Source organism: Hippoglossus hippoglossus, chromosome 18, assembly GCF_009819705.1.
Source record: "Hippoglossus hippoglossus isolate fHipHip1 chromosome 18, fHipHip1.pri, whole genome shotgun sequence".
NCBI lineage: Eukaryota > Metazoa > Chordata > Actinopteri > Pleuronectiformes > Pleuronectidae > Hippoglossus > Hippoglossus hippoglossus.
Window position 1 is genome coordinate 1,729,227 of NC_047168.1, and position 20,538 is coordinate 1,749,764.

Below are 20,538 nucleotides of genomic sequence, written 5' to 3' on the forward strand. Positions count from 1 at the left end.
TGGCCAGCTGCCACAGTCTAGATAATTAACGGGAAACACTGAAACACACAGCCCCAAACTACCACTTTATGAATAAGGGGAACATGGACGCCAAGGCCGGACCAGCTGACATGTACACCCCCCAAAAAAACAAAAAGGACGAAATAATGAACATGCCTGGAAAAAAATACTTATTAAGAGGTTCGCTTGCGGGTGCAAAGTCACTTATGTGTCAGATATGATGCAGGTCATGCAAGTTCACACGCACTTGAAATAAAAACAGCTTTTGTGTTTGGCTGTCTCAAATGGAGAGAACAGGTTTCACAGGGAGCCCTTCATCCTTGTAACCACACTGCTATCCACCACCAGACTCTGTATCTAAGGAACAATGGCTATGGCAACCATGGAGGATTTTTAACACACACGTACACAATGTATGGCACAATATATATATTTGCTGGCAGAATCGTATCGTGCCCTACAGCCTCTGTCTCTCTACCGTTTCTCTGGTTACCTCCCATGGGGCTAAGAGGGATTCCCCCTCCCCACCAGCTGCCATGCTCAGAGAGGGAAAACACACCAGCAGGTTTCAGACATCATCACACGCACACACAGAGAAGCTCTCAAACATTAGGACCAAAAAACACCATCAATAAAAGTAAGACAAAAGAATTGGGCACGCTGCAGCCTTGTTTACTCCTCCACTGAAACACATAAGTGACTCCTGGTTCCTGTTAATGTAACAATGCATGAAGATATACAAGCTGCTCTGTGCTAAGACGGGAGCCTCAACAAGCCATGGCATTCATTAGCTGACATTAACAACATGGTCAGTATTTATCGGCTCATGAAAGACTCCTCACAGTCGCCACATGAACATCTCGTTTTGAATGAGTTGACTAGTTGGTTGGTTCCAGCAAACGGAAGCGGGCCCATCTGGGGTTTCATTTTCGGTGGCATTTAAAACAAAAGGGTCAGTATATTGAACGTTCACCCAGAACCCTTTAAAATGGGCTTGCGGGGACAGTCGAAACCGTCTGGGACAGCGGAAAGATGTGGGCTGACACAAAGTCTGAGGCAATCAGAGGCAAAGCAGTGAAGATCCAGAAAAGACGACAGACAAAGCAGAAGTAAAGGTTGTGTGAACAGGCAGCCCACATCCGCAGCACAGAGGAAACAGCACATGGGGGGTGGGGGGTTACACACACACACACACACACACACAACACGCTGCACCGAATGCACACACACGCAGTCTTATTTAATGACACAGAACAGATGTAAACAACTGACAGAGAAAGCCACATCCATATGTTGAGCTCAAGAGCTAAAACACCACCATTAACCAACAGTCGACTGTAGGTCTGTAGTGTCTAGCAGCTTAGCCAGAGCTTTCCAGTACGAGACTTAAAACAAGGCCATTTTTAAAAGGGCGCAGGGTACTTATTATCACCCCCCATCAGTGCATGCCATTACACTGGATTTAACCAATAAGACCTGAGGCACTCTCTAAAAAACATTCTAAAAAGAAAAACCTTACCATTATTTGAAAACAACCTCCTAAACCCGAGGGATTTCTGAAATCGTCTATTATTTCTCAGCCTCTAAGCAGAGAGGTTGTTGGTCATTGTCTGCACCCTGTACACTGGATGTGGCTGAAAACAACGAGCACGTTTGCCAACATTTTTCGTTCGGTTTAATTATTTTCTTATTGATTAAAACAACGCTGAACAATATTGGGGCAAAGGTAATTATTTATGGTACTGAGGTCTAAAGGGGTTAGTGGTGTTTTGAGTCTGTTGTGGGGACCAGTCTGAAGCATAAGTTGCAAAGTACAGTTTTCTGGGCAGTGGCAGAATTTTTCCTACCCAAACTGTGTGCATGTGACAGATGTAGCTCCTCTTTTAGGTACCCTCCTTTGCAGAGGTAATTAAAGCATGTTATCAAGTTAGTAGGATTCAGCCTGTGTGGACTGTTTGTGCCTGCACCACATCTCATCAAAGTCTGTCCAACTGTTGTTGACATTCAATCCGATGTCAACCTCAATGAATGTCAAGGATATCCAACGTCTTTAGGTTTCATCCTCAAGGGACAACAAATGCTAATCCACTCAATATTTGGCCACATACTGTAGTTCAATGCTGACTGATGACCTGGGTCTGCTGTAGGTTTACACAAACAAAACAGAAACAAAAAACAAGCAGGTCAATTTAAAGTATTAGTTAACTTCTGAATTTGGCTAGTTTGGCTCACAATATCAGATGAGTTGGATCAGATCACAAAGAGGGAGGGAAGGAGGAGAAAATACGATTTGCCGGTTCCATCTGCCGGCGTCTGATACAGGAGCAGTAATGATATCCTGGTGTTCAGGTCTTTCTCACGGTGGTCTGAAGTTATTCTAGGAGTCGTCAAAAGCGTCACAGCTGTGTTCTCTGCCATGTTTTAGTTCCTTTGCCCCAAAATAAACTCCGGTCTCAGCCACAATGTACAGAGCTGGAGCCCGGACGTTTTTTTCAGTTTTTCTTACTATGAGACTGGCCAATAATTTGAATCCAGTGAGTCCAGGCAGACCACAGCTGTCGTCCTTCACAAAAGGAAAGAGCTACTGAGTTTTTCAGAGCCACCTTCGGAGTTCATACACAGACGCAGCTGAAGCAGTGGCCCTGACAGACAGCTTGACTCTTTCTAGAGACTTGGGCCTGAAAAGGGACAGATAGGAATAAACAAGAGCGAAGGACAGACGCTGGGGTTTCATGTTTTTTGTTAAAACGTGGATAATAACAGAAACGGAGATCAACAGTCATGACCCGAAAACTGCTCAACGTGAATTCAAACACACGAGTTACACTTCTTTCAGAATGTGCCACTGGCTGTTCAGACTAATGGTAAATAATTCAATAATTAAAATTGATTTAATTAAATCACACGACACAACGTGGAAACAGAGAAGAGTCTGGACAGTTGATCAAAGGCCAAAAACAGGCCTTATTGTAAACCACTTTACGGGAACATGGCATGGAAATATCCCTCCCCCTTACCCACAGCCCCCCCCACACACACACACACACGTGTGTGTGTCGCTCCCCTCCAGCGCTTAACAATAACGTCTTGTCCCTCACATCCCCAGAGGTCATATGAGACTGGAGGTCAGTTTATTAACTTTGTGCCCATGCAACAACATTTCCATGAACTTCTGCCACTGAACAAACCAAAAATTCCACTTACAGCAGCCTCTGTTGTTGTATGAAGGCAGAACTCAATATCCAGTTTATTACTAGGAGGATGTTCCAATCCTGATCCCAGTCCGTTGTACTTGAGCTTCTGATGTTTTCATTTGGTTCTTCTTATGTTTTCTTCAGTGTTCGCTTAGGTAGACCTATATTAAAATTCGCAAAGCAATTTAAAAAGGGAAATACACTGTGGGTCTGTTTTGGAAGGAAGGCCTGGACAACACTAACACAACACTTGTATTCAGAAGGAGTTTTCATCTGGCAGCAAAGGTTTTGTGGGCCTGCGGTATGTTATTGACATGAAAAATATGATGCTTCATTCATTGCTTTTAAACCCTAAAGCAGCTCTGCTTGTTGCTGTGTGTCGACATATCATTAACAAAGACCGCTGGCTGCTTTATAACCTTCGCCTGGGAGGAGTTTACGTTTTCAGCCCTGTCCATTTCTTGGTTGGTTTGTACGCTTGTGTGTTAATAAGATTACACAAAAAGAACCGAATTGATTTTCACCAAATTTGGTGGAAAGATGTGGTAGAAGGAATGAAGCCTCTACATTTTGGGGCAGATCCATTAATTATCAATTCCTTTCACACATGCACAATGCAGCAGGAGATTCTCTGATCAGACGCATTCACAACAAAACAGAAATCTCTGGAGTGTTCAGGTGAGGTGTGGCGCAGCAGGCACAGGCAGAATGAAATGTATTTATTCTGCTTTTTTTTGAAGCAAATCAACACAGACTCTCTCTTGACATCTTTGTCGGTGGCTTCAACGAGCGTGGCTCTGCTTTTTCATTTCGGACATAATGGTTTTCTTTTGTTTGTTTTTATTTTTGAATTTTTTGCGTCTGATGCATGTTAGAAAAGTCATCAACACCCCCAATCGCTTGCTCTGAATCCATACCAAGGGGCCAACCAGAGAAAGTCCCCTGGTATAAAGTTCGGAGGCGCTCACTTGGACATTTGCATTAATACATCAGCCCCTCTGCAGAAAGTCCGGAGGATCTCCAGAGTTCAGTGCATGCCTGAAAGCAGCTTATGAGTGTGTGAAGTTCCAAATCAAAATCTGGATCTAGTGAATGTGGTTTCATAAGGAGACGGTTGGGCCGTAGCAGAAGTACATACTCAACTGAGTCCCATTCTAGTTCATTTTTGGTGTGCTGTCCACTTCAGTCACTGACAATGCTCCAGGGTTTCAGTTTTTAGATAGAGAGCAATAGAATCAGGAATAGTTACTTTACTGTACCAGGACCTTAAAGGGCACAGTGCTGCAAACAACAACACTGTCATCTGACCATCAGTGTGTGTCTTTTCTGTCTTTGATTTGATGCTATTATTGGCCTACATGGACGGTGCTCATTCGGACATACATGTGATACTGCACTCAGTTTTTAAAGTAGAAACTGATGGAAGTAATTACTTGAAGAATGAAAAGCACTAAAGCTTGTGTAATAATGTAGTAATGGGTGTGTTCCTTTCACCCAGGAACTAGGGCTGGGTAATTAAAAAAAAAAAATCTGTATTTATCGCAATATAAATTCAATCAATAGTAATAGAATTAAGGTTGCCTGCTGAGATCTACCTAGGATTTGTACAATACATCAAATGCAGAAGACTTTAAAACCATAACATTCATTCAGGAGCAAAAATAAAATAAAAATAATGGGACATTTATTGTGAAACTGTTTACCTTGATATCATTTTTGGCCATATCGTCCAGCACTACCAGGAACACAGATACAAGCCCCAATTTAAAGCTAAAAGACGCACACAACATACAATGACTGGCCTTTGTTTCCTTCAACCGCTCTGAGCTACTGGGAAATACACTGCAAGATGCAAGCCAAGTCCTCCTCTTTGTGTGTGTGTGGGTGTGTGTGTGTGTGTGAACCTTTGACCTTCCTGAGGGAAGCAGCTTCAGTTGGGAAGAAGGGGAAGAAGGGGGGGTAGATGTTATCATAAACCCCACTGGGCCTGCACAGACGAATCTTATCCCCGTTTAACCACCATCTTTATCTCTTCGTAATAATGATTGCCCCAGTTTCATAATGATCCATTAGGTACACATCATTCTAGTGAGCATGAGAATATATGGCGTGCATTGTCACCAGGAAGTCACAACTATAAACCCCCGCCAAGGATGGAGCTACCGCCACAGAATATACAGACAGAAAATAACTGACTGCAGCACAGATTCAGTGATATCCTGCCAGATGCAAATCATTGAGGTCAAAATGTGCTGTGTTGCAAACTGAAACAAATGTGTCTGAAAAAAACGCTGCATTAGTCTAGAAATAATACTAAATGGAAAACTAATATTTCAGATTTATTACCCTTATTAATGAGTACAAAATGTTAGACTTCTGGACTGGACTTTGGGCTGATTGACTGGTGAACTTCATGTTAGATGATTACTGTCGCTACTCTCGTTTTAATCAAATGGGATTCATTCATAATATTGGTAACTTGAGATATTTGGTGAATCGTCAAGTCCTACAGTATAATACCCGCCAACTGTGCCGCTCAGCCAGCACATAGATGATATGTCATCATCATCAACTCTCCATATGGATGGCTAATTTCAGCAAATATACTCAGAGAAGGTGACTGTCACTGTGCAGCATCAGACACCAAACATTTAGAAGGCTCAGGGTCAGGTATTTCTCTCAGGAGCTGGTGAAGAACAAAGCGGAGCTGCAGTAGAAGCAGAAGGACCGACACCCTGAACATCAGTGAGCTGGTCAGAAAGGACTGACTTAAGTGGGATGCTCATGTTGCACTTTGTCTGCAGGATTTGTGAGTTTGCTATGAGCAAACAAAAGCAGTTGAGACATAACGGCATTAGGAGCGGGCAATATAGATTAAATCTTCTGTTGTCTGTGTTCCCCCTATCATTGCCCTGAGGGGCAGGGGGGAGTCACAGGCTGTGACCCATCTTAGCTGTTAGAGAAAAAGATTCCTCTTGCCTCTACATGACCAGTATTGGTCTGGTTATTTGTAAAATAAAATAATAATATGCACCTAATTCAGCTTCATGTGTTCTTGTATCACCAATTCCATGATAGCAAAAACACAGTGCTGCAGTCGAGCTCACTGATGTATTGTTTTTCCCATAACGGGCTAATGGACACATCAATGGACTTGAGACGCACAGATAAGTGATGTGGCAGAATCACTGACAGACTCAGAGCCAGCATTTCCCACAGTCCCATCATGCCTTCCATGATGTGCTGGGATTTCTCCCAGTGCTCACGATGACATGTCTATGCCTGATGAGTCAGGCCAAGCAAAATACCAAACATCCCATTGTTACAGCTTGTCAAATGTAAATAATTGCTGCTTTTCTTTCCCTCAAGTGAAAGTAAGCAGCCACTGAGTGTGGAGTGGACATTTGGTCGAACCAAACAGGACATCTAAAGATGTAACTTCATACATTAGAGAACTATAACAGCCATGTTTCACCATTTTCGGCTATTTTGAACCATGAGTTTAACAATATTGAAATTGATAAAGAATTGCAGACCTAGACCAACAGTGATTGTTTTGAGAGGTCCCACATTTGACAATTTTCCATGTTTTGAAGTGTTATCAATAAGAAAACATATTTGTGTGGTTTGGCTTAACATATCCTTTCTTACGCGATGCAAGTGTCTGTTTCTTTTGATTGGTTGACTGTATTCTGATGCATTGGCTGCCAACCAAACCAGTGACAGACTGTAGCTCTCTACTGTTGCTTTGTTAAACCCAATGGTGAATGTAAATGGCGACGGTCAGTCAGTGCTGAAATGAGACCAGTTTGAACTCAAATTCTTTCAGAAATATTAGGACGTTAGCTGGTGGTGTTACATTACAAAGCTCAGGAAGGCTGTGCAGTGATATACTGGCTTCCGGACATCCAGCGACTGCGCAGCACTTCCTCCCCATTTTTCCGTTTTGGTTCAGCCTCAGAAATACAGAAGGCTTGGTGTTGTGTTGTAAATAAAAGTGAAAACCAAACAATTTGAACTAAATTGTAGGGAGGGTCTGGGTGGGTTAACAAGCGTTTCTGAATAATAATTCCACAGTATTTATACAGCACCAGATCTGCTTGATAATCGAAAAAATATGAATAGAAAATATCACTTTTTACAATATTGGACCTTTAAATGGAGGCAGTTCTATTGTTTGTAAAGGTCTGATCTTACACCTGAACACCGGACTTAACAAGTCTGTCAATGTCAAGCTCTTCATTTCACCTTTACTCAAGTGTAGCTATTCTACATTAGAAGGAATTGCAAATAAACCCACATACATATATCGACATGCTGGTGATGCATCAGTGCCTCACCAAGTATCCTCCCTCCTTCACTTGACATGAGGATTAGTACAAATCTAACCTGGCAAGACTGTACCTGAAAACCACCATGACAGTTTGGTGAATCAGCCCACAACCGTCACAATCACACACACACACACACACACACACACACATCGAGGGTGCAGGGCAGGACTCTCAGCTGATATAATGCTAGAGTGAGTAGACCCTAACTACCGGGTATGTCTGTGAAACTGAAAGCACCTCATTACTCAGATAGTACGCATTACCATACAGACATCCTAGGTGCTGCACAAACATGCAATAACGGCTAAATGTCTAGAAGGGGGCCTATAAAGGAGCACAACCCAAGAATTAGAGTTGGCTGAAAAACAAATGAGTCACCATGACCCAGAGAGAAAGGCAGTGATGTCAGCAGCAGCAGCAGCCATGTTCAGAGTGGAGGTGAGGACGAGGCGAGCTGAAAAGAAATAGAGAGATTCCTCCACAACCGTCAAAAATGTGTCACACATCTACTTCCCTAATTGCAACAAACAAACTTCCAACCCTCCTCTGTGGCCGATGAAAAGTGAGAGCTCATGTAGCAGATCTTTATCACAGTTTTTGATCTGTGAAATTGGCACTTCGTTTCTGTACCAATGCTTCTCTCAGGCCTTTTTCATTTCAACAAAATAATAAATGTTGTATTGTTTCTAAAAAACAAGCAGCCAAAGAACTAAATAAAAAAAAAACAGTCTGAAGTTGACAGAATTCTGATTTAAATTAGAAGTTAAGAAGACAACATAACCAATTTGCTCATCTATTGAATGCTCACTTTTAAAGGGTGCTCCACTATTTTACTCAGGATGCTCTACTTGCTAAATACAAATAGGGCTATATGACAATTTCACGATTATTTCAAAGTTTTACCTCGATTACGATTCATGAACGATTATTTTATGCAGCTGAATTCATAGTTTTTGTGTGTGCGCGTGTGTGTGTTTGCTAATCTCTGTCGCTCTTCACACATTTATTTTGTTATAAATCGATGGGATTCATTCATAATATTGGTAACAGCGGGGGAGTCAGGACATGCAGCAAGGTAATTGGTCAAAGTACAAGATACCTGTGCAGCAGCTGCAAAATGAACATAGCAGAAACCCGACAGTTCGTGAATGCACACATTGGGTAAAGTATTGACCAAATGAACCGGCATGAGCTAGATTGAGTCGGTTGGAGGTTATAAATGTCAGTTTGCCAAGCCCTCGGTACAAGTGCTACTTAGTCTGTGAAAACAGTCGTACAATGTCTTTTCTGGCTTTAGAGGAGCTTTGTCATGTCTGCCATAATAACCCTGATGATGTCAAAGTGATGTCACTGCTGCCCGGGCCTGGAGACAACAAATGTGTAACAGAGAGACTGCGTGGTGTGGAGCATAAAATACATTTAGGGCAGACGTCCGCGTGCAGTCCAAAATTTGTGACCAATGCGACTGTGCAATGGAACTACACATGCACAGGCATAAGAACACTAGGGGGAAGAATGGTGTTATATTTCTATTTTGTTTGATGATGTAGTATAAAATAGGCATAGGACGGAAAATTAAATATTAATCTATGTAATATATGTTACTGAACATTTATGTTGTGTTTTTTCTCGTTTTTTTTCTACTACTTAAAATGCTGATAGCTATTTTGTCATTTTTTTATCTTTTCATAAGAAATGTTTGAAATAAACTGAACTAAACTTAACCCTACAGGAATGGAATGCAATGTGGGATCAGGTGCACGTGCATTGGAACGCCACACCAACACGGACCCTCGTTTTCAGTATAATTAGAACCATGGGCATGGACGTGTGACCACAATGTGTACGCAGCTCTCAGTGGACACAGAGTGCGGAAAGCACGGTCAGCTCTTTACAGGAGGGCGAGACGTCTGCAGCAATGGTTCTGAACGTTCTTTTAATTTACTCAACCTCTTGTATTTCCTGGTCTGTCTCTTGTCTCTCCAGCTTTTTTGTTGTGTGACGTTAAATTGCTGGCCCCACCCCTTTAAGAAACTCACTTGTTCCAGAGTATTTGCTGGATTTTAAAGTCACAAGAAAATAAACCTCATCAATTCTGTAGCTCAATTTTCTGAAGAAGAGCATGGGATATGGCTGAAATCTTACATGGAATGCCACGATTATTTCAGTTCACAAGTCAGTGTATCTACTGCACAAAGGGTTTCTTGCAGGGCTCTAATATAAGATGTTGATTTATGAGTATGGCTGTCAGCATTTCAAGGCCTTGTTCGTTTTTTTTTCTGTTGCCACCAGCATGCTGAGGACTTGGATGACATCACCATAACATCATCTGAGGTTATTTTGTCAGACTTAAAGCTCCTCCAGAGCCACATTATTGAACTGTTTTCACATACTGAGTAATACTCCTCGTGATGTTTAAGCTGTACACTGCTATGCCCCTTTAAAAACACATCTTTGAGGATCACAGGTGTGTGTTTTGCCGACTTGCCAGGCTGGATTATCCATTTATCCAAGGACCTGCACTTGGATAAACACGTCCTGATCCTGAGGTGGCATTACCGTGGGTACGGAACATCTTCATCACCGCCACGGCCATTAGGGTTGGGTTTCTCTAGTGGCAGGTGTCGGCGTGTGTGTGTGTTTACATGCGCTCATGGCCTCCTCATCCCATAGGGTGTGGACCTGGCTTGTTATGAGCAGATGGCCATAATTACCAAAGCACGGCGAGCAGCCGCAGAGCAAAAAGGGGGTGTCGGTGTTAAACTGCTGCGTAGCCAGATTGATTTCAGCAACCTGGATGGAGTAAGCCTCTTTTCAACTAGGCCAGGCCAAGGTACTTCCCTTTAATCCACATGCTGTCACCTGCACCCACTCGACTGTTCAGGTTTGCTCTCTGCTGTTATCACTAGGACGAGGTGACTCACACTCGGGCCGCTCAGCACATCACACCAAACAAAAACAACTTAGTGAAGCCTGAACTACACCAAACACAGGACATGTAGTCTCACACGTTGGGGAACAGAAACTCACGTCAGACACTTCTTTCTTTCTCTTCTTTCAAGTCCACTTTAAGAGAAACTACCTCTTTTTTTAAAGCTAGAACTCGATGTGGTTTCGCTTAAAGAGTTAAGCTACTACACCATAAAACTTACCTCGACCACCAAGCAAGTACTTTTATTTAAAAACCCAACATTCTTTAACTCGGAGTACAACGCGTGATTACAGCATCAATAACAGTTTAAAACTGGATTCATGTATTCGCATACCAACATTGTATTTTTATTTCTCTATTTTAAACATGTCTATGAGAGAGATTCTCTCCAGGATTTATCCTATTTGATTTCGTGCTCTCTGATTTTTAAACTGACCTCTCATTATACCATATAATTTTTTGCACAATCTATGTACTCTCTCAAGATGGATCTCAAAGATTGATCCTACATTACTACGTTTACTTGTTTTATTCTGCTTGTCTTTGATGACTTTTATTCTGCTAAACTGGGCTTTTATGATTTCAAACTGCCCCCTTCTCATTCAGGGCGTGCAGCACCCTGAATCTACCTCTGTGTATGAACTGTGTTTTATAAATGAAAGTGACCAGGAGAAAAGGAAAGTGGCAGGGTTTCTGGAGGGGGGTGGGGGGGGTCTTGCTGAACGTGTCGGGGGCAGAGGGAGAAGGGGAAGAAAGAAGCAGGTGGTGCTACAACAATAGGCGCAGCCGCCTGCTCGCTGACACCGCTCCGGTGGAAGTTGGAGCGGAGAGCGGAGGGGGCGAGAAAAGGGGGAAAAAAAACCGACCTGCGTGTGTGATGTCGGACAGGTCGTAGTTGCGGGCGCTGCGGGGAAACTCCTTCAGTTTGCGGGTGGCCAAGTTGAGCGCCCCGCTCGCCGCAGCCTCCTCCAGCGCCTTCTCCACGCTCCGGCTGGCCGCTACGGTGGCCGGCAGGGCTCCATCCCCCGCAGCCATCGAGTGGCACGGCTCTGCCTCCTCTTCTACTTTGTTTGAGGCGTCCGCGCCGCGTTCATACCCCGCAGGTCCTCATGCGGTCCAAACCGAGCGCCCCGCCGGCAAACTTGTGTGAAAGTACACGGTGAAATCCGAGAAAACCGGGGGAACTGTATCTGTGAGCGTGCGTAGTGGCTGTTCCTCCGCGGGAGTTGTCTTCTTCTACTGGAGCGGAGCGCTGCGAGCTGTCAATCTTTCAGGAAGTCGCGTCAAGACCGAACGTTTCCCAACGGTGCTAACGGAAAGATGAGCCTCTCCTCCAGAATAAAAGCACAGAACTTTCCACCCCCAAAATAAAAATAAAACCATGCCATTCTCTTCCACATCTATTTTATAGTTCAAGTTCAAAGCGTTTATCGTCATATTATATAGATATAGTATATAGAATATAGTATTGTATTATATATTGTATAATAAATATGTATATATTATATACAATATATAATATATATAGATCACAGTTTACAATCCACCATCATGATCCAGGATGTGGCCGCAGCAGCGATCCTGGATCTGCAAACGATAAAGCACAAGGACTCCAGGAAAGAAGTCAAGTCAGTAACATGTGTTGTTGAGACATTAATGTGAAAAGAGGGAGAAGAGGAAAGAGAAGCGTGTCATGTGTCCCAAGACATTCTAGACCTATAGCAACTTAACTAAGAGCAGGTCCAAGACAGACCTGGACCAACTCTTATTTTAGCATTGTTAATTCTACTACTACCAATAATAATAATAATAATAATAATAATACATTTCTTTATTTATATAGTACTTCTCAAAACAAATTTACAAAGTGCTTCACAAATAAAAAACACACTCAGTAAAAAAAACATAAAAAACACAATAACAAATAAAATGCAGTCATAGAAGAATATATAAAAGAATAAAATATACTCAAATTCGAGGATGACCAACCATTACCAAATCAGAAAATACAATTTGATAAAAGCACGTCTTAAGCTTTGATTCAAAAGAAAGCTCCGACACAGCCTGTCGTTTTTCCTCTGGCATCACTACAATGTGTTTCAGTACATAATATTATTATTAGTTGTAGTAGTAGTAGTAGTAGCAGTAGCAGTAGTCGCAATGTTTTTTTCATATAGAAAACAACACAAGCACACACAGACATTCTGTTAACTCGCCTGTATTCACTGTAATTGTCGTCCTTGTTTTGATCTGACAATCTTGCAAAGCTAAAAAAAAAAAAAAGTTTTATTGTGATAGTTATAACCGGAAGTATATGAGAGCAGTTTTTCTCTCTACCTGGCTTTTATGTCGCTGCGAGGGGGCGTGGGCGTGGTCACAATGGAAGTATTTTTCCGGGCACCCAGGGGGGTGGGGCCTCTGTTTACATATCTAATGTTGCTTTAATTTCAGCGGACACAAATTAATGTTGACGCTCAAAGGCAGCAGGCAGAATAAGAGTTGTACACTTGTGATATGAATGAAGCAGCCAGCTCATTAATGTCCCATTCATAATAAATGAAAATGAAAAGCTCATGTCTCTTCAAATCCATCCAATTGTTCATCTTTATTAGGGCCCGAGCACCGAACAGTAGGAGACCGTGGGAGGCCCTATTGAAATTGTAAGGATTTTTTTTTTTTTCAGGCAAATGAATTGGCTTTTTGAGGGCTTTAACATACTCAAATTCTTACCAAACTTTGCGGAAAATTAGAAAGTGGTGAAAATTTACGTATTCTGGAGTAATTTTAAATGGGCGTGGCAAAATGGCTCAACAGCGCCCCCCCGCGCCCCCTGGAAGGCGTTCACATTAACCGATCTTCACAAAAATCGTAGCCCAGGTGTATCGTGACCAGACAAACAAAAAAGTCTCAAAGGGCATTATGAAAAACGCAACAGGAATCCTTTGATGCTGATAATGCAGGAGTGGAGTTGTTTGTTGACGGCTCAGCATCAAAGGATTCATGGTCCATGTATGTCCGAGATACAGAACATCGTGTTTTGATGGCGTGTAATCAAACCTTGACGCCACGCCACGCGCCACGGTCACACCGTGTGACGAAAAATCGATCTTTGAGGTAGTTTTTATCTCCATCTTGTTTAGATGACACTCATCTCAATTTGAAGTTGATCTGATGAAAGCTCTGGGACAAGTTCGTCAAAGTAAAAATGTGAAAAATCGCCAAAATGGCCACTAAATGCAAAATGGCAGGCTTCCTGTTGCGTTTTTCAAATTGCACCTCTAGTTTCATTTATTTTCCATTTATGCCCATTATGTAAAAAGTCAATTAAATTTTCTGGTGTAATGTATGAACGTGACTTCATTGCTCTTTATAAGAAATAAGGATCCTCACATGATGCAACTGACCAGCAGAAATCTCACTACAACAAAATCAAACTTTCGATCAAATCTGGCGTTTGGACAAATATATATTTTCCAAAAAAGAAAGAAAACACAGTAAGTTAGTAATACAGAGAAAAGGGATTGAAATCAAGCTTGTATGGATTATAAGGAAATAATAAATAATAACGCAAAAGGAGCAGCAAGGAAGAGAACTGTAGTTGTGGCAGTAAATTATAGCAACGCTGAGATCAAAAGTATAATCATCAGGACTGAAAAAGAGAGATGGCTGAAGAAGAACGTCTCCTTCCTATGGGTTCCTGCTCACGTATGAGTGGAAGGCAATGAGTAGTCATTAGAACGATCACCATTAACATACAGGTACTAAGAACAGAAATAAAAACGTTCATTAACGAATACAGTCACAAAACATGGCAAGAATACTGGGATTTAAATGACACAGGAAGACATCTGTATAGAATTCAAAAACATGTAGAAGAGAAAATCATTACCAGTCTGAGAATTTGTCAAACGGGATTAAATTAATCACTTCATAAAACGGACTCTGCGAACACTGCAAACAACCAGAAACTGTCACTCATGTATTGATAGAATGGAACAAATATAATGAACTCTGGGAAAAAAACACTTGCGCGTTTTGTTATGGTTCCTCTAAGTCAGAAACGTCATGCTTGAGTGACTCGATTGAGCTTCCTGGGTTTTGTGTCGTAACAAGGCACTGGAAGTCTCCCTACATGGCCTTGGCCCACCCCCCCCCCCCCCACACTCGTTACGCCGGGTTTACACCGGACGCAGCGAGGCTGCGAGGCAGCGCAGGGACGTTCCCAATGTAATTTATATCGTTTAAAATCATGGGGGGAGAGGGGGAGGGGGGAGCTGGCTCATTAGCATTTAAAGGAACAGGCACTCAAAACAGGTCACTCTGTGGAGGGCTGTTTTATACAGGGTAAAAAGGGTGCTGTTTTAAATGATCCTTGTGGTATTTTGACCAAAGTATGTTACAGACATTTCATTAAGACCCCAAGGAACCATATCAACTTGTGGTAAAATGGGCATGCTATGTCCCCTTTAACACCAGAAGAAGGAGAAGGTGGGCGGAGTCAAACGCTTGTTTCCTCTGAGTGTGCAATCTTTCATGGACACTGTGCGACAGAGATGATTCGTGCACTTACACTCGTCCTCTTTGCGTTAGGACTCTTCCAGACAGGTAAGAAAAGTGTAATATTATTAATTTAATGTATAAATACTTGATGAAACTGGCTGAATAGATCAATTAATTGACTGAAACGTGAATCCACCTGTCACCTGTCTCACCCCTACAAACTAATGGTTTATTCCTTGCCGCGGTGAGAAGTGATGTTCAATATGTGAGGAAATACCAAACGTAAAGTCTGTGGGTCAGAAAAGAGAGAGAGAGAGAGAGAGAGAGAGAGAGAGAGAGAGAGAGAGAGAGAGAGAGAGAGAGAGCGAGAGCAAACACCCGTTGACAGTTTGTTTCCACAGAAAGGTGAATTCATGAATAACAGTTTATTACACCGGGTCACACTGTTGCTGTTTGTGTGTCGCAGGTGCTCAGTTGTCTGGTGTTCACATAGCCGAGGGTTTAATTCACCTTCACTGAGAAATCACAGTGAAATAAGATCTTGAATCAGGACGACATGTTGTTTCTTTTCCCGCACAAAAAAACAATCTTCCGTTTAGTGACCTTTCACAATAAAGGTCCCATGCAGACACACTGTTTATAATGACAGGAAACTGATTCACTGACCAACCTTTCACAATAAGGTGATTAGATAAAATAGCTCACATACACACTGGGTGATGTTCAGGGTTTATTTTGAAAATGGCCATAATTGTGTGTGAGAGATAGATAGAGATCAGGTTTTATTGCCAAACAGGTTTACACATACAAGGAATTTGCTGTGTTGTATTTGTGCAAGTTTAAATATAGAAAATATACAAATAGGAAACAACAATTGAGAAAGAAATACATCAAACTAAGTTAAATATAAAGCTCAGACTTCTGCGTTCAGACTCACATCCTTTGTTCCTGCACACACGTGTTCTGTTGAAACCAAACATCTGGATGTGCAACTGTCCTCTCCTGTAGGTCTAACATCTGTAATCCAGTCTGTGGAGACTGTGGAGGAGGCAGTGGGAAAAGAGGCTCTCCTCAGCTGTCAGATCCTACAGTCTGAAAATGTGATGCATGTCACATGGCAGAAAGAGACGCTGGATGGGGTGACCAATCTGGCCACCTCCAACAATATCTTTGGCTCCAGTGTGATCTCAGACTTCAGAGGCAAAGTGGAGGTGAAAGATGGTGGACTGCACAACAGCTCCATAGTGATCAAGAATGTGACGGAGGAGGATGAAGGCTGCTACCTCTGCCTCTTCAACACCAACTCTGCTGGAGCGCACACTGGCAGAACCTGCCTCATGCTCTATGGTAAGAACCTGACTGAATAAGCCTGTTGAACTCAACATTGGCTTTGTACTTTCTAGTATGAAATGGTAATACGACTGTGACTTTACATTACATGGATTGAATCAAGTAAAGAACACTAATGCCATTTTACAGTGTGACACATTTCTTGTCTTCCCAGAGCTGCGTGAACCCGTTCTACACGTGAGAGAATCAAAGTCAACTGACAAGTTCGTGGTTTCCTGCTCCGCCACAGGACGACCTGCTCCAACCGTAACTCTCAACGTCGCACAGCAAGACTTCTACTTCTCACAGAACAACACTGTGTTGATGAACACAGACGGTACATTCACTGTCAATGCCACAGCCGTGTTGGCAGGTTTCCATGACGCCGGCACACGGGTTGGATGTGCCGTGCAGGTGCTCTCCTGTCGTAAAGAGGCATTTGTGGCGATTCCTGACTTGAAACCGACGCCTACCTATGGTGAGAAACACTTCTAAAGCCACACATTCAAAGACTGATCATTATTGAATGATTCTGATGTTTTTCTTTGTCCCAGGTTTGGATGAGGGATCTGGATCTGCTAGCAGACGCTTCAGTAAGTCAACGTTCACAAGTCTCTCATTTGACCTGTTGACCGGTCGTTGAGTGTAAGATATGAACAATTCCTCCATTTTGTCTCACAGTCGTGACGTGGATTGTGGGAGTGACCTGGCTTTGCACTGCTTCAGTCTTAGCTGTCCTGTTTACAAGAAAACTAAGGAGCAGGTACGTCTTTCAACCAGAATCTGTTATAACCGTAGACGATTGAGACGCTTTGGCTTCACTTTTGGATTGCCGTCATGTCGTCCATCTTTATATACGTCTATATCCTCTATGTTAGAGTCTATGAGCGTTAATATTCAGCTTTAACTGTTCTTAAATCCTTCAGTCCGTCACACAGAGACCTTGAGATGACTGAGGTTCCTCAAACTGCCGACGCTGATACGTGAGTCACTCTTCATATACTGGTCTTCAAACTTTATTTAAACCTGCCTAACCTTCACCAGTGTGGATGATTTGTTTGTGCAATAGAAGCTGAGTAATGAAATATTTTGTTTTTATTTTTAGGGTCCAAGTAGCTTTATTCACACCAGAGACGAGATCGGTCAGAGAACGGACATCTTCTTTGAAATCGCTGCGGAGAAAAGAGACATACCGCCTGTCGTCTTCAATAGCCAGAAGACTTCAATTTGACTAGTAGGTGGACCTCAGGTCTCCACTGAAAGTCCAATGTACGGGGGTATCCGGCACTTCTATAGCAGTCTTCAGACATGTCCTGTGACGAATCTCCAGAGAATTGGCTCCAGACTTTCTCCACAGTTTTCCTTTCACACATGCACGATGCAGCGGAGGGTTTTCTATACAGACGTGTTCACAACAACAACAACAACAAATCCTCCGGATTCGAACCCAGACACCGTTCTATATGAACCCAGACCTATTATTAAGTTTTCATGGAGCATTTCTGTTTTAACCTGCTCAGCTTTTCCCCTCTTTACGGTAGTAAATCCTGGCAGCACACGGTAAAGTTTGCTTCTGTCACTGAACAAGAGAAAGTTGGAACAAAGAGAAAAGTTAAAGCTGTTAAGTTGTTAATATTTGTTGAGATTGTTCATATGTGAAATGTAGTTAAGAAAAACTAAGAAAAGGAGAAACTAAAAATATCTTGGGCACATCATCACTGACAAGATGGAAGATGATGCTGACATGTCCAGGCAGAGACGAATGTTGTATGTCCAAGCAAACATGTTAGTCAGGAAATTCCACTACTGTTCTGATGATGTGAAAGTGAGCTTGTTTCGTGCTTACTGCACCCCCATGTATGAAGCCCCATTATGGGGCAGCTACAAAAAGGAGACCCTGCGCAAACTTCAGGTCGCATACAATGACTGTCTGAGGATACTGCTGAAAAAGCCCAGGTGTAGCAGTGCTAGTAAGCTCTTTTGTGACTCAGGGCTAAGCACTTTACAGGCTCTCTTGAGAAACCTGATGTTTAAGTTTATGTCGCGACTTGATGAATCACAAAACTGTATTATAATGATGCTCACAAGCCCCAGGTGCAGCTCGGTCAGATATCAATCATATCTGTGGAAACATTGGTATGGGTGCCTTTTAAGACTCTCATGAATAAGAGTATGTTTGTATGTGTTTATGTATCTGTTTTCTTTTTTCTTTATGGTGTATGTCTTGCTATTGGGTCTAGAGCTTGTAATAAAGTTTATCAATATCAGCATTTGTGTTAATTATTGCTCACATAGCAACTGTGTGTGTGTGTGCAGTGCTCTCTATAAGAACCAAGGATCCTCACATGACACAACTAAACAACAGAAATCTCACTACAACAAACAACAGATCACTGGAGAAACAAAACAGTTTAGTCACACAGCTGCTCTCTATGAACAAACTATAACAAGTGTAACCCACTGACCCCCCCTCATCACAGTAAGTCTTTTTTAAAATAAACTTTATTCATTCATAAATTAGCCAAACAACACAAAGCACAGATGGACTTACATCACAAAGAAATAGAAATAAACTGATTCACAACACCAGGGGTGAGAAATAAAGTTTCACTTACAAACTGATACAGATAAAGTAAACAGAGAATATGTAATAAATGTAACTTTATATATGATACAGTGCATCCGGAAAGTATTCACAGCGCTTTACTTTTTCCACATTTTGTTATGTTACAGCCTTATTCCAAAATGGATTAAATAAATTTTTTTCCTCAAAATTCTACACACAATAACCCATACTGATAACGTCCAAGGAATTGTCTGTAGACCTCCGAGACAGGATCGTATTGAGGCACAGATCTGGGGAAGGGTACAGAAAAACTTCTGCGGCATTGAAGGTCCCAATGAGCACAGTGGCCTCCATCATCCGTAAATGGAAGAAGTTTGGAACCACCAGGACTCTTCCTAGAGCTGGCCGCCCGGCCAAACTGAGCGATCGGGGGAGAAGGGCCTTAGTCGGGGAGGTGACCAAGAACCCGAAGAAGTCACTCTGACAGAGCTCCAGCGTTGCACTGTGAAGAGAGGAGAACCTTCCAGAAGGACAACCATCTCTGCAGCACTCCACCAATCAGGCCTGTATGGTAGAGTGGCCAGACGGAAGCCACTCCTCAGTAAAAGGCACATGACAGCCCGCCTGGAGTTTGCCAAAAGGTACCTGAAGGACTCTCAGACCATGAGAAACAAAATTCTCTGGTCTGATGAAACAAAGATTGAACTCTGGACCTCAGACTGGGGCGACGGTTCATCTTCCAACAGGACAACGACCCTAAGCACGCAGCCAAGATAACAAAGGAGTGGCTTCGGGACAACTCTGTGAATGTCCTTGAGTGGCTCAGCCAGAGCCCAGACTTGAACCTGATTGAACATCTCTGGAGAGATCTGAAAATGGCTGTGCACCAACGCTCCCCATCCAACCTGATGGAGCTTGAGAGGTCCTGCAAAGAAGAACGGGAGAAACTGCCCAAAAATAGGTGTGCCAAACTTGTAGCATCATACTCAAAAAGACTTGAGGCTGTAATTGCTGCCAAAGGTGCTTCAACAAAGTATTGAGCAAAGGCTGTGAATACTTATGTACATGTTATATTTCCGTTCTTTATTTTTTATTAATTTGCAAACATTTTAAACAAACTTTTTTCACTTTGACATTATGGGGTATTGTGTGTAGAATTTTGAGGGAAAAAATGAATTTAATCCATTTTGGAATAAGGCTGTAACATAACAAAGTGTGGAAAAGGTGAAGCGCTGTGAATACTTTCCGGATGCACTGTATAAGGAATATGAACAGATGGTGTTTAATGTAAACAGATAGTATATAATATTTCTTCATTGTAGTTATAAATAGTACAAGATCAAAGGACCCACAATAAAGTATGAAGAGCAGAACCCCAGTGTGAGTCTGTGGTATTTGTGTGTGTGTGTCTGTTTACACACGTGTCTAAACATTCATATAAGTGCAAATGCAGCGTCAGCAGGGCCACATTGTCTCCCGAGAGATTTACAGCCCTTATTCCTATTGCTCAATTCTTTCAGGAACAGATGACTCTCCTCCTACACACACACACACACACACACACACACACACTTCTGCTCCATTAGCATTGTCCCCACCTCTCCATCCTCCATCCATCCTTCCCTTTAGCTCTTGTCTCCTCCCTCCCTCTCCAGCGTCCCATTGGACCATCTGTCAAAGTCC

General features: G+C 42.4%; 2 protein-coding genes across 6 annotated transcripts in view; one reads left to right on the forward strand and one right to left on the reverse strand.

Moving 5' to 3' along the window:
- lrch4 (leucine-rich repeats and calponin homology (CH) domain containing 4) overlaps positions 1–11,727 on the reverse strand; it is a 51,082-nt gene extending 39,355 nt beyond the window's left edge. For all 4 annotated transcript variants that reach the window (XM_034615124.1, XM_034615123.1, XM_034615122.1 and 1 more), the window contains exon 1: positions 11,327–11,727. In XM_034615124.1, the coding sequence (XP_034471015.1) occupies positions 11,327–11,495 (169 nt within the window). In that variant the 5' untranslated portion in view covers positions 11,496–11,727. The remainder of the gene's footprint in view (positions 1–11,326) is intronic.
- Positions 11,728–14,965: 3,238 nt separating this feature from the next.
- On the forward strand, positions 14,966–18,555 carry LOC117779183 (OX-2 membrane glycoprotein-like). 2 transcript variants are annotated; one of them, XM_034615174.1, is made up of 7 exons: positions 14,966–15,065; positions 15,969–16,307; positions 16,465–16,767; positions 16,844–16,882; positions 16,971–17,052; positions 17,216–17,272; positions 17,395–18,555. In XM_034615174.1, exons 1-7 carry the CDS (start codon positions 15,014–15,016, stop codon positions 17,522–17,524), a joined length of 1,002 nt encoding a protein of 333 aa, XP_034471065.1. In that variant the 5' UTR covers positions 14,966–15,013; the 3' UTR covers positions 17,525–18,555. The 2 variants fall into 2 exon arrangements, with proteins under 2 accessions (XP_034471065.1, XP_034471064.1); XM_034615173.1 differs by having other exon boundaries at positions 17,207–17,272; positions 17,395–17,988.
- Positions 18,556–20,538: the final 1,983 nt, after the last annotated feature.